General features: G+C 42.8%; 3 protein-coding genes across 9 annotated transcripts in view; 2 read left to right on the top strand and 1 right to left on the bottom strand.

The window, feature by feature from the left end:
* Nucleotides 1-2551, top strand: part of LOC106748583 (protein sickie) — a 76935-nt gene extending 74384 nt beyond the window's left edge. The window contains exons 21-23 of the mRNA XM_014627254.1: nt 255-457; nt 550-917; nt 998-2551. Of these exons, the coding sequence (XP_014482740.1) occupies nt 255-457; nt 550-917; nt 998-1156 (730 nt within the window). The 3' untranslated portion in view covers nt 1157-2551. The remainder of the gene's footprint in view (nt 1-254; nt 458-549; nt 918-997) is intronic.
* Nucleotides 2552-2776: 225 nt separating this feature from the next.
* Nucleotides 2777-6976, bottom strand: LOC106748581 (glycosaminoglycan xylosylkinase). Of its 4 annotated transcripts, XM_014627252.1 has the most exons (8): nt 6523-6976; nt 6370-6428; nt 5754-6234; nt 5214-5514; nt 4799-5064; nt 4198-4424; nt 3837-4031; nt 2777-3577 (listed from the first exon to the last, which is right to left on the bottom strand). In XM_014627252.1, exons 3-8 carry the CDS (start codon nt 6126-6128, stop codon nt 3457-3459), a joined length of 1485 nt encoding a protein of 494 aa, XP_014482738.1. In that variant the 5' UTR covers nt 6129-6234; nt 6370-6428; nt 6523-6976; the 3' UTR covers nt 2777-3456. The 4 variants fall into 4 exon arrangements, with proteins under 4 accessions (XP_014482738.1, XP_014482736.1, XP_014482737.1 ...); XM_014627250.1 differs by having other exon boundaries at nt 6370-6976; XM_014627251.1 differs by lacking the exon at nt 6370-6428.
* Nucleotides 6977-7070: 94 nt separating this feature from the next.
* Nucleotides 7071-15440, top strand: part of LOC106748580 (protein FAM102A) — a 51569-nt gene continuing 43199 nt past the window's right edge. For all 4 annotated transcript variants that reach the window (XM_014627249.1, XM_014627248.1, XM_014627245.1 and 1 more), the window contains exons 1-2: nt 7071-7286; nt 10058-10700. In XM_014627249.1, coding sequence (XP_014482735.1) covers nt 10555-10700 — 146 coding nt within the window. In that variant the 5' untranslated portion in view covers nt 7071-7286; nt 10058-10554. The remainder of the gene's footprint in view (nt 7287-10057; nt 10701-15440) is intronic.

Raw genomic sequence — 15440 nt, 5'->3', positions numbered from 1 at the left:
TACGAACCGATGAGGCAAATCGACATTTTCGCAAAACTATCTGTACAATCACGGTGTCGTGAAGAAAGAAAAGGTGTCCTTCTCACTATATCAATTCTTTGGCCGATTCTCAAACTATTTTTCCAATGCGAAAATACACTTGAAACAAATGGAAATTGACGGTTGAACGATACACACACACACTTTTGTCTTTCGATATGCACGATTCACCAATCTGCTGAACATGCCCAAGTTGAAATTGTGTAATGAAACAGGTGGGTATTATGCGCGAACCACATGGAGCCAGTCAAGGGATTTCTGGGACGCTACCTGAGAAGGAAATTACTGGAGCACGAATTACGTGAGTGTGCAGGGACGAGGAATGCGGAAATGGCGGCAGTGGTCGAGTGGCTGCCACGTGTGTGGCTGCATCTCAACAAGTTCCTAGAAACTCACAGCAGCTCAGACGTCACCATAGGTAACGATCGACATTACTAACGATATATTACGATTCATTCCCGGGGATCCCATTGTATTCTTGTTGTACCGATACATTGTACTGTCCGTCAGGACCGCGGCTCTTCCTGTCCTGCCCGATGGAAGTGGCCGGTTCGCAGGTATGGTTCACCGACCTGTGGAATTACTCGGTGATACCATACTTGGTGGAGACGGTCAGGGAGGGTTTGACGCTGTACGGACGACGCGTTAGCGGTAATGGAAATGGCGAGTCCGTTTGGGAAGACCCGGCGCAGTTTATCACATCCAGTTATCCCTGGCTATCCACGCACGCCGTACACGGTGGCAGTGACGCTCTTCTACGTCTGAGACCCGAAGACGTAGGCTACGATGTCGTCTCTAGCGGCCACACCTCCGGCGTGGGAGCTTCAAGCGTCAAGAGTCTCGGGAGTACTCACAGCGACACCGAGGGAGATCCTCTGGTGAGTACTCATCAAAAAAATTTTCGCTTCTTCTCTAGTTAATTATCTAAATAGGAGGGATTGCGCTTGTCTATTCGTAGCTTAACATGCTGATGAGGCTGCAGGAAGCAGCTAATTACTCGAGTCCTCACAGCAACGACAGCGACTCGGTAACATCACTCGATTCGTCGCATACTCGCCACTCGGAAGATCTGAGCAGTTCCACGTCTTCATCAAGAGGAGTGGAATCGGCGCTCTGAAGCTCATCGCCGAAAGGTCGATCTACCGCGCGTGTCGACCGCTTAACAATTAACGATACCAGAAAAGTAAGGATCGACAAATCCCGCAATTACGCAATCATTCCGATCGCCGAATAATCCAGAGCAAAAACATTAATTAATTAAATAAACAAGTAACTCTATACAAAATATCTTTATCAAACAAAAAAAAGTTATCAGTGAAACATCTCTAAGATTAAAAGCTGCAGGAGAAAGTTACGAATATCGTTAAACCGTATTTTCGTAAACAAGATGAGAGGTCGGTTAAACGTTAGCGAGATTACCTCGTCGAAACAAATACGAAGTCGCACGTTTAAAACTCTCTGAAGCGCAATGAGTTTCCGAAAATATTACGAGGCGCTAGTTATTTTAAGACCGCGCGATACGAAGTACAACTTCGTAATGACCTAAGACGAAAATTTAAGATGCCTACGAGAGCTGGCCTAGATTTAAATTTCTATGTGCGTCCAGCGCTTAGGTGTGATATGTAATTAAGTGAACGAACGGCAATGACAAATGTACGACGACTCCTCGCTCCACGAAAAAGAAACAAGTCGAGAGAAATTGACTTTTTTTCTTTTTTTTCCAGAATTCTCTTGGAGAGAGATTAGAAAGTATGTTCAAATCTTTTGCAATTTCCTTTTTAAATTGAAACTATTCTCATTCGGTTACTGAATAAAAATAATTTTTATGTTAATGGAGGAAACATATGTAGTCCCACTCCTTGGTAGAAATGTTTTTTTTTTTTCCTTTAATTTCTCTTTATTCCTCCTTTAATCGCATCGCTGAAATTTGTCTCGTAAAGAGCTCAGCGCGATATGTCAGAGTTGAATGTAGCAGAATGATATCCTCAATCAATTTCTTTTCGTTTGGTGCCTTTTTCGCGAAGCGTACGCACAAACGTAATGCAATAATCTCCATGCTGCCGTTGCAGAATTATATTTTGCAGGGACGCATTTTTTTATTCGCGACGAAACAGCGCGTAAGCGCAATTAAAGAACATCTCTCGTCTATCTTGTCATTCGATGTATACAGTATTATGGCAGAACGATAAGAAAGAGCGGTTTCGAACCGGAGAACCCTTAGAGAATGGAGGGTTTCTCTCTCGTCCGACTATTTTTCAGATAAAAATTATCTAGACACAGACTTGTGAAGATCTCGAGGACAAACGGAGGATCGCGGAATTTTGCTCATATTATAAAAGAAGTGGCAAAACACAGAAAGGAAGAAAGAGTAAGTCGAATGAAAGCGATCATAGTCTGTGCAAAAAGATAGTCTATTTATACATACTTTGCTACAAAAGCTCTATTTAATTAAAAATGTTAATATAATATAATATATAAATAGTATATATACATATATGTATGTGTATGTACGTGTGTATATATACATACACACACATCCATACCTGAACGACGATGGCGCTAAATATATATATATATATATATATATATACATACATACATATATATACATGTAAATGTGTACATGTGTACTTATGTATGTATATATATTACAAATGGAATTTCTAGGTAAACTAAGGTAACGTCAATAATTCTGGTCATATAACGTTGTAAATACAAGACACAAAGCAGGATAGACTAAAGCGCGCAAGTTCAATTTATCAAGTCCCAAAATTTGTGATCCTCAATATCTCTTGCGATATCGTTTCCTCGCATTTTTCTAAACTTAAAATCAAACCTCAACTCGTCCCAATGATGATGTCCTGCGATTATTCATATAGATTTTGTAATAATGATTCAATTTTCATTTTTATTACAATATACACATATGATAAATTTTATTAGAAACTACACTATTGCAATATCATCACCTTTATTAATATCGATGGTCAATTTTACTGTTCAATTTTCACTTTAAAATTTTCATCGTGAAACTAATATATATATTTCAGAGATGCGTAATTTTCTAAAAATGAAACGAGCTTAAATTTCTGCGTAAAAGAAAAATGTGGAAAATATAGGCATAGTTGACATTTGAAATAATGATTAAACTAGATCGCGGGAGATATAAAGCGAGGATCACGAAAACTATACATATTGTATATGATCGGTGCCCCTACGTGGTTACAACGACGAGGGCACACGTCAACGTATAATATACATACAAGATTATACAGTCGCATTTACAGGTTTTTTACGTTTGTACTGCATTTATACTATATGCTGTACTCCGGCGCCGCGCTCCAACTCTCTACTCAAATAATAATAATTAATTGTGTCATCAAATAAATCGCATTCAAATCTGTGATTGAACCCGTCTCATTTTACCTCGCACTCATTTATATATTGTACTTTAATAACAATAATCATCGTATCTCCTGAAAAATCGTTCCCAACGAAGAAACTATTAATATTTACAAACGGCACTCCGTCAGGATGTCTAAAGAAATTGACAAAGTAATAGGAAGATCAGTAAGTAATCCTAAACATGTCAAGTTTTCAATTTTTAAAATATATTTTTTGTTAGAAGGCTTTTTTGTATACTTTCTTATAAGAGAATGTTTTAATCTTTTATGGAAAGTTCATTCTGTCGAATGTAACTCACTTTTTGTAAGGAATATATACATTTATGTTTAATTGGCTTGTCCTAAAAATTATCCACATGTTACCGATGATCTAAAATCACATTGGAAACGTACTTTTTCCTACTGAGGCAATTCTCCACTACAGCGTAGACAGTAAGCAACCTTCTGTCCATGGCACTTAGATGCGCCTTAGTAATAAGCGGCGGAACATCCGACATTTCCGTCTCGTATGTAACGAGTTTGCTCAATGCAACGCTCAGAGAACCGCCGCTGAACAATCGCAATCTGTCCCACGTGGTTTTGTGAATCCTGGCAAGAGATTAGCAAAAGAGCTTTCAAAGCATATCTTTTCTTCAACGTGTCCCCACAATCGGAGAAATACAGAATATTAAATATAGTATTAACAAATATTACAGGTTTGTGTTACATGTAATTCTGGATATCGTAAATTTATAGTTTAACAAATTGTACTTACATGCAACATTGATAAAGAGGTGCTAGAATGTCGAGATGATCCACATCGGGATTGCCTAGGCTCTTTCCGTTATCGATTAATAACACTGCTGGGTTGTGGAAATTGTTTTGTGCAAGCTCATAATGATGACGATCACCATTGTCCATCAGGAAGTCGAAGATCGCTGTGTCAATCAGATCCAAAAGTCTGCTCGACGACTGCGGTGAATAGGCCTTGGAGTCTTTCACCTGAAACAATAATCAGCATATTCCTGCAGAATTTTTCGGAAAGCTGAAGCGCAACACTGCAAGAGTGCAAAATTAGAAATATTTAAACCGAGGGGAGGAAGGACACTTGACCTATAAACAGCTAACTTGAGAGTCTCGTCTGCTCATATTTAATTGCAATTTAGAAATTAAATTACGATAATAATATTGGGTAAGTAGAAAAGTTGATGCTATATTGTAATGGATATATATTTATAAGAATTGTTTTATGTAATAATATAATAGTGTGCGTGCGTGCGTGCGTGCGTGCGTGCGTGCGTGCGTGTGTGTGTGTGTGTGCATGCGTGCGTGTGTATGTGTGTGTTACGTGTAAACAAAACAATATAATCATATACTTTATCACAGTAAGCCTCGTCGACTTCCCACGTGGCGAATTTATTCTTTTTGTAGGTTCGCTGCCAAGGATGACGATGTTTAACCAGTCTTAAGTATCGCGGAAGCCAGAAGATAAGGGCGCCCTCCAAAATATCTCCTGTACCGCAAACGGGGTCTGCAGGAGAGCAATAATGACAAACGCCATATAGACACGTGTCATTACCCTCCTGATACATAGTCGTGTACAATGCTGGTGTCGCGCAGTTACGAATCTCCTTCAGATCAACTATAAGAATACAGCTACTATTTTTTATTAATTTCTTACAAAAATTAACACTACATGTACATATATGCATGTATGATAAGTGCTGATATATCGTACAACTTGGATAAATGCTTTCCCAAACCTCATCGTTTCGCACAACTTCAACGTACGTTTACGTATAACGGTAAGGGGTACCCTTCGAAGCGCCAACAAGGACGATAAATGGAAGGCCACTATTTCGGCATTGTGTCGGTCCTTGCCGTAATACACTGGTCCACGTATCACGGCGTCTCTCGAGTACCACTGTGGTTTGAACAATGCTCTCACGCCATTTTCCAGATTCAGCATCAGTTTCAATTGTGTACCCAACGGAGCATTATCCGCACGGATCACCCTGGATTGCCGCAGAATCTTCAAAATAGTGCCTAACTCTGGAGCTGCCGGTGGAATCAACTGGTGAGCATCAGGCCACTAAGCACCACAAAACATAGAGGAGATTAACAGATTTATTCTCCACACTCTCAGTTATCAATATATTTGAAGATCAGAATTTCATCGAAACACTTTAGTAATGCTTTACATTTACAATTTATTGCTCAATTCGTTTCCTCTCTTGTAAAAAGAATTACTTTTGATCCACGTAGAAATTTTGGTTTTAAATTCTAAGATTTCTTCCAGACACAAAGTCTTAAAAAATGGTTCCAACTAACATTGTTATTTGGAATATTCCAAATATCTCCCCGGACACTTGGCATTATTTTTAGTTCAGTCATTAGTCGCTCCAAGACAAGGCTATAGCTAGTGTTCTGCTTGAAGTATTTGGACGGTAATGTACGAATTTCTTCTTTGATCCTCTCGTTCATATTTTTGGCAATGGATCTTGATCGCAATTGTGAGTTTCTCTCAATAGGCTGTGAAGATGTAGAAAGATCCTGTTTGGCCTTTGGTACAGACACTGGTAGGTCCTTGGAATAAGTCTTTTGCGAAGAACTCTCGACAATCGTCCGAATAAAGTATATATTCACACCAAGAACCAGGATCAGCAAAGTGCCGAGGGCAAAAAGAGCGCAACGTCGGCCAATCATTTATGATTCTTGCAGGTCCTATGTTAGACTTTCAATTATTATACTATGCGTCATACATTGTGCATCGTACAAAGGTGCCAGGCAAGGAAAGAGGCATCGGATATAACTGAAAATATAAAAATTGACACATGTTTAAAACAGTATATTGTCAATCCGACAAACAACAGTCATTATGCAACTACTCATATCAGCATCAATATAAAATATATAAAGAAAAGTAGTGAAATGAAAAAGTACTAACTCTGTTATAAAATTAACAGTATCCTTCCCAGTGTCCGATAGTAATTGCACAGCTACAGTCTGATACGCGAGAAATCGATTGATGCCGGAAAAACTTAATTTATTCGTTATAACGAATATCGGTGATTACGTTATATATCGAAACATTGCTCACCCCGCAGCGATTGACTATGACGTCTGCTGTCACCTGGCGACGCGTATCTTCCTCATCATTCGACGAACCGTTTTGCTAGTGTCAAAGAGAAGCCTAAAAGCGGCCATGCCCGCAGTTGAAATCGGTAGCGTTTCACCGTACTTTTTAAAGAAACGATCAGGCAGACTCAACTTGACAACTTGGGACCAACTGGTCTGCGTTTATAGCCAATGCGAAATTCCTCGTAACAGGTATTGCGACCAATGCGACACACAGCTTTAGTGACGACACTTTTTCTTATTTATTAACTCGGGAGACCTTTACCTCGTCGATGACATTGCGCGTTACCCACTGAGGAAATTCGTGAACATCGGCGTCGTAGTTTATGCACGCATGTTTTTCTTAAACATGGCGCTTCGCACACGAAGATGAAGCAAAACTCATCTATCGTATCTTTCTTTCATTCTTCCTTCCGGTCTTTACTGTCGACCAATTGGCGAGCTTCGAATACACTCGACAGACGGCGCAGTGTTACGCGCCGGCGCGTTCCGCGAGTAGCTCGAGTCGCGTCAGTTCGGATCAGTTCATAGACGAGCCAGACGAGCTCCGTTACGTCGGATGTGACGAAGCGGTCCGCAGTTTCCTCGTTCGTTCTCGGAGCCTACGTGTTTTCGCGCGCCGAGGAACAACGGGAGACTCGCTGAGACGGACTTGTGAATATGAGAAGTGTGCTTGTGCGCGAGATCGGTTAGGTTGCACTGAGACGAGAACGTTTAACGAACACGGTAAGTACGAGCTACGCTCTCAATTTGTCGCGACTTGAACGCGAGAACATCCGCACCCGATACTCGTCCGTAATTATCCTCGAGATTGAACGTGAGAGCCAGTCGAATAAGAAGAGAGGAAAATAAAAGGAGCGCCGAACAGCGGGATATATCGGGCTGTCGTGACGAGTGTCGAACGAGCGCGCGCGCGCGCGCGCGGACCAGAAAGTGCGAGAGAGGTTATAAATTGCATCTGCCATCATGGGACGATTCGCGGTGAAATTGCCGTCGCGCGTTACCTCGACATTCGCCGAGATCTGTGCGCGATGTGAGAGCGTATCCGAGGAATCGGTCCATCGAAATCCTTTCTATCGTCCACAATAACCGTCTGGGTACGTGAGAAAGAGGAGAGAAAGAGAGAGAGAGAGAGAGATAGGAAAAATTATAAAGGTAACACACGGGGCGAAGATCAGGCGCCTGCCATTACGGCTGGACGTTTGCTTCGCGTATGATCGCGTGACAAGAAATTGGCCGTTGCTGCTCTCGTCAGCTGCAACGATACGCGCGTCGCGTTGCATCACGTCGACTCGATCTCGGGCTCGATCGATCAATGCTGGGCAATGGAAATCGGCCCGCGACCTGAGGGCACTCTCGTGAAAATGGAGTCGCGACAAAACTCGAGGGGGATTCGCAAAAAGGACAATGTCCCGTATCACGGTTCGTTAAATGCTGCCGAACTGTCAGCTGCTTGACGACTGATAGAGAGAGAAAGAGAAAGAGATAAAACGCGCCTTCTTATCGGCGCGTTTTTATCGCGCTACTTTCCACAATCGTCGCGTGCACGTAAAGACGCGCATCTGAGCGTGAATGCGACGCAACCTGTCCCGAAGCTTTAATTGGGGACGCTTTAGGCTATGTGTCGCGCATCATCGCAACTTGCGGCGACGTAACATCGTCCGAAACTGAAGTAACATTTCGCGGACTGGACGAGAAATTTCAATTTGTTTTACGGTTACAGAAAATGTCCCGGAATATCCGAGTTTCTTCTCGGAGGCGTATTCTTTTTTGTGATTAATTCGCGAAAAATCTCTTCACTGTAACGTCATGCCCTGCAACGCGGCGAGTTATTTCGTCTATTTCCAAGCTATCGGATAACTTTGATTATTTTCGTTCCAAGGTATTGATACGCGCAAAATAATATCGTTGATCGTGGTTAATGAAAGTTTCTCTCCTCTATTTATACGTCATGGTTAGGGCCGTGTGATCCAGAAAAGGACAGCCATTTATAGATAGTTGATCACACAAGACACTCTGTAATATCTCGCCGTTGAGAACATTAAGACAGTCGGGATGTGTATGTGGCTTTAAAAGTTTAAAGGTGAATATGAATGATGCATCGTTTTGAGTAATTTTTAACGGCGACGCGCCAAGAACTGTACGATGGGAATTATCTTAATTAATGTTCGTGCAACGTATGTATAAGAGAAATTTATTCCACATTTTTCTTACACGCGTAATTTGTACGGCGCACGCGAAGAAACGATGTTGTATGTAAGTGTCAACTCTCTAACCCGTTATTTGGGTATACCGGGAGATTAACGCGGAGATTAGCGTGGAGATTGCAGATAACGTTTTTGTCGGTTGTCCTTATCGCGATTGTTCCGATTCAAAAGTCGGATGAGTAAGCGAACAGCGAGATTGTCGAGTGGATATCGACACCAATGACGCTCGATGGCCGGATAATCCATTGTCAATGAGCGTCCTCTTAACTTTTGGACGAACAGAACAACGATAACGATCGTGATCAAAAATCACTCAATTTCCTAGTAAAGATTTCGATTATCGACGCATATGAGCATAATTCTACATCTTTATCTCGAAAACAAAGCTAGTAGAGATTGTTTGTCATTGTTCACACGACTATCGCGTCTCTTGGAAGAGTTTTGATAACAAACCTCTGCCCGAAAATTGTTAAGTGTTTGTTCGTTAAATTTCTCGGTTTTGCACAGTCGTGCGGTATTTCTTAATTGGGTCGAAGATTAAAAATTGATTCGAGTAAGAAGCAAAAGAATAGGCATGTGTACGTACGTACATATTCCTTACCATAAATTTCGAAACGCTTGTTGGAAAAGTCGTTCTTAAAACGCGCGGCGCGTTGAGAGCATGAAATTTTCGCGTCAAGCTTTCAAACATTTTTCTCTCCGCCTGGTCTTCATAATACTCGGGTCGTCGTTCCCACTTCGGTGGCTTAAATTCCCGCCTCGTGCGACCGGACCGCGTTTTTTAACCGACGGCTTGTTCCGGGTTCTGGTCTCGGCTTGCATTAGCCGCGCGGAATACGTCGCGTCGGCTCTGCGTCACCCAGTTTGCGTACCGAAACTCGACGCCAGGAAGAACGGGCTCCGTTTTCGCTCGTTTCCGCGTGTAATTAGCATTTTCGAAATTAGTCCGTAATTAATTCCGTGCGTTACCGTTTCGCATGTCGCGAGTTGTCAGGTCAACCCGGGGAAACAGCAAAGGACGAATGTTGCTTGATAATCGCGAAAAAAAGAAAAACACGATGTTAGTTCAAGTATCAAGCGTATTCCTGGTACACCGAATGACAGACATCGGCGTAGGCTAATTGTTTCGATAAGTCTCGGCGCGCGACATACGTCGTTAGTTTCCGCGCAACAAGTGAGCCCGCCGCGAGATGTTTCTTCTCGTCCGAACCGGCCGCTTTTCCCATCTTCTCGCCTCCCGAGTTGATTGGCTTCGAAATGAAGAAACGATCCGTTTGGCTTTGTTCGCAGCCCCGACGACGAGGATGACGAATGAGCACGCCGTTCGCAGCTCCTCCTCTTGAATCTCAGCGCGAACGTCGATGAAGCATCCGCGAGGAGGGTCGCCCGCCACGTTGACCCATCACGAGTACGTCCGCACTTCTTTCCCGAGACGTCTCTTCCCCTTTGGGGGAGAATCCTCCCGGTGGCGGGAATCGCGCGTTATCAAGCACCGTGCATCCGTGCGCGCGTTCGCGCACTGGGAAAGTGAAATGACTCCGATGGGGCTAGCAGTACGTCTCGTGTTACACGAACCACCTGTATCTCTCGCGATCGAACATCCGGAATGACTCGCTCGGTCAGAGCGCAACAGTGAGTGCCGCCGATCGCTCGGGATCACCGCTTGAATCGTGCGATCAGGACTCTCGAGGCTCTTAGGACTCGTTGAGAGTTCGCAGACACGGTGGACAGAGCCGAGGACTCGCGCCGGCGGAATTCCAAGTGCGCGGTGTCCGGGCCTCAGTGAGATGGCCTTCATGATGAAAAAGAAGAAGTATAAATTCTCGGTGGAGGTCGACCTCGAGGAGCTTACGGCGGTGCCTTTCGTCAGTGCCGTGCTGTTCGCCAAGCTCAGACTCCTGGATGGTGGTTCATTCGTCGATCACTCCACCAGGTGAGTGTTACTGTCACTGTTTCGCCGCGAGTGCGGCGTCACGCTCGAGATCGCGTTCTGCTGTCCCAGAGCGCTCGACCTGCATCGCGTGACTATCCGCGCGGCATCGTTCTTTCGATACTTTCGCCTCGCTCGTACGAACGTGCGTAAGGATTTCTCGGTAAAATCCAGCGCTCCCGAGACTCTCTTTCTTTCATTAATAACGGCCGTGAGTTCGCTTCGCGAATGAAGCGCCCGATCCAACCTACTCAATGTGTACACATCGGTGGTACGAAAGCCCACGTCTTGGGTGGAATCTCTCTTCCAAATCTCCGTTCGCGAGAAGATTCGCGATTAATTTTGTACGTAACCGAACGACCGGTCGGAAGAGAATCGTACTGAACGAACACGGGCGGGAAAACTAAATATCCGCGATATTTGTATCCTGTGTATTGACGCACATCGTGCCTTCCTTCACGTGAAATAACGTCCCTATATCCATGTGCGAATGCGTGCGACACGAATTCCACCGTCATCTGTAAGCCTTTCCGCTCAATGACACATTTCACCGTGCGCGAGATAATGTGGCGGAACATAAAGTGTAATCCTTTTCTCAGAAACGTGAAATTCCTGCGTGTTCTTCGCGCCTTCTCTCATTTGACGGCTCGACTCTCGTCGGGAGCAAAACAAAGACACATATGTGTAACGTTTTCTTTTTTTGTTTTTTTCTTTGCGTTTTAAATTAATCTCCCCGTTTTCGAATATTGTCTCATTTCTTTGTCGGGCGACAGCTGTGTTATACTCGCTCATTGTTGAATGACAAAGTCGATAAAGTCAGTCGCGCAAAAATGATCCGACTCTGTGACATATAGTGTTCGCGTGAAACTGCTTTTAAAAACCGCCGCCTTTTATTCCGGATATCAGCGTATACGGCGCGCGTCCTCGTCGGAATACGAGGACGGTATTGCGCCTGCATCGAAATAGAGCGTTCGTGACTGACGTATCGCGCGCTAGCAGTATCGACTTTTCCTCAAGAAAGAATTTCCACCGCGTGATAATGACGTCGGATTTCTTCGTTCGGCCGTTGAGCTGAAATCTTTGTCGAATTGTCATTTTCTAATTTTTTACTCTTAATTTTTTTATCTCAACATTCATTCAACTACTGACGAGAGAGAGAGAGAGAGAGAGAGAGAGAGAGAGAGAGAGAGAGAGAGAGATTCTAGCGCCCGTATGTGTGGGTGTCGCTATTACACCTTTACCTTACATGTGCGAGCCGCGAATGTTTCCTCGTCATTTTGTTAATTCAGAGAAATGATATCGCGCGCGGTGCAGAATTAATTGTCGTCTTGACGTTCAATCAACGAAAGCTTGTTCGATTCACGTAAATCTAACTCATTTGTGCGTTTACGTGGCTCTACAACAATTATGTAACTTGGGCAATTGAACGGTTATTTACGCATCGTTAATTCTCGAGTCGAAATCTTCGTTCGACCCCGCAAATTTCATTCAACTTGCACAGAGAACTAATGAAAAATCTCGAGGTGTAACTCCATACATACGCTCTATATAATTATCCCTTCCTCTTAATTTGTAGAATGGTGATACGTTTCTACAAAAAAAATAAAAAACAGAATAGACGAGGCAAAGTCACATGTGACAAGACTCCTGATTGTTTTATACCGATCCGTTACATGTCTATCGATTAGCTGTGATGACTCGCGATCAGTTTCATAATTATACTCAGCTCCTGCTGAATGTACCCGTCGATGGAGGAAAAACTAGCAATTAATGCATCCGCGAGTAATTTGTAGACCTTTATTTCTCTTCGACCACAAAATGCTTGTACATGCATATCACGTCGACCTGAAAGTGCGCGGTAACGTGACAGCGCGATAATGAGAAATTTGATTAATCGCACAGGCGTGAAAACGATTGCGCAGCACATTTTACAGAAACCGTGGGCCATTGTGAAAAATAATTTGAATTGATTAGATCAATCAGGCACGCATTACGATGTAACCGCGCTGGATCTACTTTTTAACGTACTAATTGAATTATTGAGCGTTATTGCGCGCACAGGACATTGTAGTTACTAATTAATTATATATATGGTATGTTTCTTAGTCATAACAAAGAATCGCATAGTATGATAGCGTACCGCGTTGACCCACATTTTCGCCGCACGTTTAACGCGCCAAGTACGGCTGTCCGTCGCGAGTTTTACTTTGTACAAAATACCGTGGAGGTTACCTCGATTCTCCGATGCGACTATTTTAATAAATTTGTTTCGATTTAATTTTGCCTCGATAATTTTTAGACATTATATTTGTAATCGCATCTAAAGCATCGGAAGAAAGCTAAATTTTTTAACAAGTCAATCTACAGGAATGCAAATAGATGGTAAAATCTTATTGTCTCGCAAGTACTCGAGAAAAGTTTAACTTTGCTTAGTGGAACTATAATTTGCCCTTTAATTATCAAGATATTTAACTTTGATAATTAAAAAGTTTCGCAATGGGAGGCAGTGCGGAATCGGATTTTCGTTACTGAAATATCGACCCAGAATTTCTTGAGATACGAATAAGAGGAACGGTAGCGATCTCGCATATCTGATACAAAGACGAAATTGAATGGGTAAACGTGAGAATCTCAGAAATAGGCGGTATAATTGACACAAAATGCTCTTATGAAGAATCACACGAGGAATATTGAAAATCAGTAGAAAGTGAGTAGCGCAACATTTGTGCCAGCATTTTGCAAATGATATGTTTCCAAACGAAGAGCAACCGCTACATTCGCGGGGATGAAACCGACAGCAATTAGCTGCCGTTTGAAATTGAGACGCCAAGTGGCGAGAGAAACGGGGACAAAGGTGGGATCGGTATTGTGCGATGGAACCTCTATATTGTATTTAAGATAGCGACATTTACGCGACAAGGCGCGTGTTAACGCGAAGCCGGTAATTCATCGCGGGCTTTGTGTCGTCGTGTGACTGCTCGCGCCTAGAACAGGTGAACCTAAATTCAACGAAAACTCATCCGACAGGAGCTAGTTCCTCCCAGTTTTTTCCGGTTCGCGAAAACAGTGCTCTGAGCTTTGCATGAGCTTCTCTTCGAAATGGTGATTCACCGCGAAAAAATATATTCGCGCTGAATTTCCCTATTTCCCGGTAGTCTGCTTAGTTATTTATGTACTCGGCGTAACAAAGAAGGAGAAACTTTTGCATTATGAAACAAGGGTTTATCACAGATGGAATTTCCTTGCCGCACATATATGAATAGTAGATAATTGAAAAAAAAATGCAAACATCGCTCGGAAATATCTCACGAGGAAGAGGTATGTTTTCGTTATGCTCGGATCTAATACCTCGCTATCGATAGAATCTTTCATCTTGTTTACGAAAATTAAGTCCTCTTTTCTGTAGTTCCGATATTATTGGGAGTACAAATTAGTTCGGTCCGTTTTCAAAAGATAGCTCTGGCTGTTATGAATGTTTCATAGTGACATCTGATTTCGGTGGTTTCAGAAAGGTTATACATCTGTCAATAATATTCAGTTTATATCGCTTTGAGTTTCATACAAAACCCCTGTTTTTTACTGTGTTGAATATGTCAAATTTTGTGTTAACTAAGCAGCATTTGCGGGAGGTTTTAGTTTTCTGCTTTAATTGGAAGAAAAATGCAGCTGAAGCGCATCGAATGTTTGTAAAAATTTATGATGACAATGCTCCAACCGATAAATCGTGTAGGGAATGGTTTCGACGTTTCAAGAATGGTGATTTCAGCGTTGAAGACAAGCCTCGCTCTGGACAGGCAAAAAAATTCAAAGACAAAGAATTGGAGGCATTACTCGATGAAGATCCGAGTCAAACGCAAGAGGAGCTTGCAGAATCATCAATTGATTCGTTTGAGCCGTGCATTACGAGAAAAACGGCCGGAATACGAGCAAAGACATGACAAAGTTATTCTTCTTCGTGATAACGCTCGGCCTCATGTCGCAAAAGTCGTAAAAAATTATTTGGAAACGCTCAAGTGGGATATTTTAGCGCACCCACCGTATTCGCCGGACATTGCTCTTTCTGATTACTAGTTGTTCCGACGGATGTAGCACGATTTGGCAGGTCACCGGTTCACTTCTTTCGCAGAAATCGAAAATTGGCTCCTAACTTAGATTGCCTCAAAAGACGAGACATTTTTTCGAAATGGAATTCGGAAATTGCCTAGAGGTCGGAAAAAGTAGTAACCAGCGATGGACAATACTTTGATTAATATGTTCATTCATTTTGTTCTGAAATAAATGCATTTTTGACTACGAAAATACGGACCGAACTAATTTGTACTCCCAATAGATAGCGAAATCGATAGTCGACGCGATGAGGAATACGTCTGTACGACGCGGAATGACGCATCCGACGACAAAAAATATTCATTCGTCCAGCCTCGTCCACCTACATATACCTATGGACGACAATTCGTTTCGAATTGCATTTGCGAACAAATGTCATTCCATTTATATGCACGATCTAGCGCGACCATAGTCGGATCGAGATAAGCGTTTCAAGTTGGTATTTATCTGGTTCTCGGTCGTCCTCGGCTTCCGTCACTTGCGCTACTTTGAACCGTGACCTTCCGCGAAATCGCGTTTTAAATCCACCATGCGGCCAACCTCGATACGAGAATCCCACGCGATAATACAGCGAATCCTCGAATTTATAGTCGACGGGAAACCAACAACGGAAGAGAATACGCGCACGAGACATTG

This window comes from Dinoponera quadriceps, unplaced genomic scaffold (assembly GCF_001313825.1).
Source record: "Dinoponera quadriceps isolate SergipeBrazil2010 unplaced genomic scaffold, ASM131382v1 scaffold2791, whole genome shotgun sequence".
NCBI classification, from domain to species: Eukaryota; Metazoa; Arthropoda; class Insecta; order Hymenoptera; family Formicidae; genus Dinoponera; species Dinoponera quadriceps.
The sequence above is the reverse complement of the archived record's forward strand: the minus strand, read 5'-3'. Positions and strand labels throughout refer to the sequence as shown.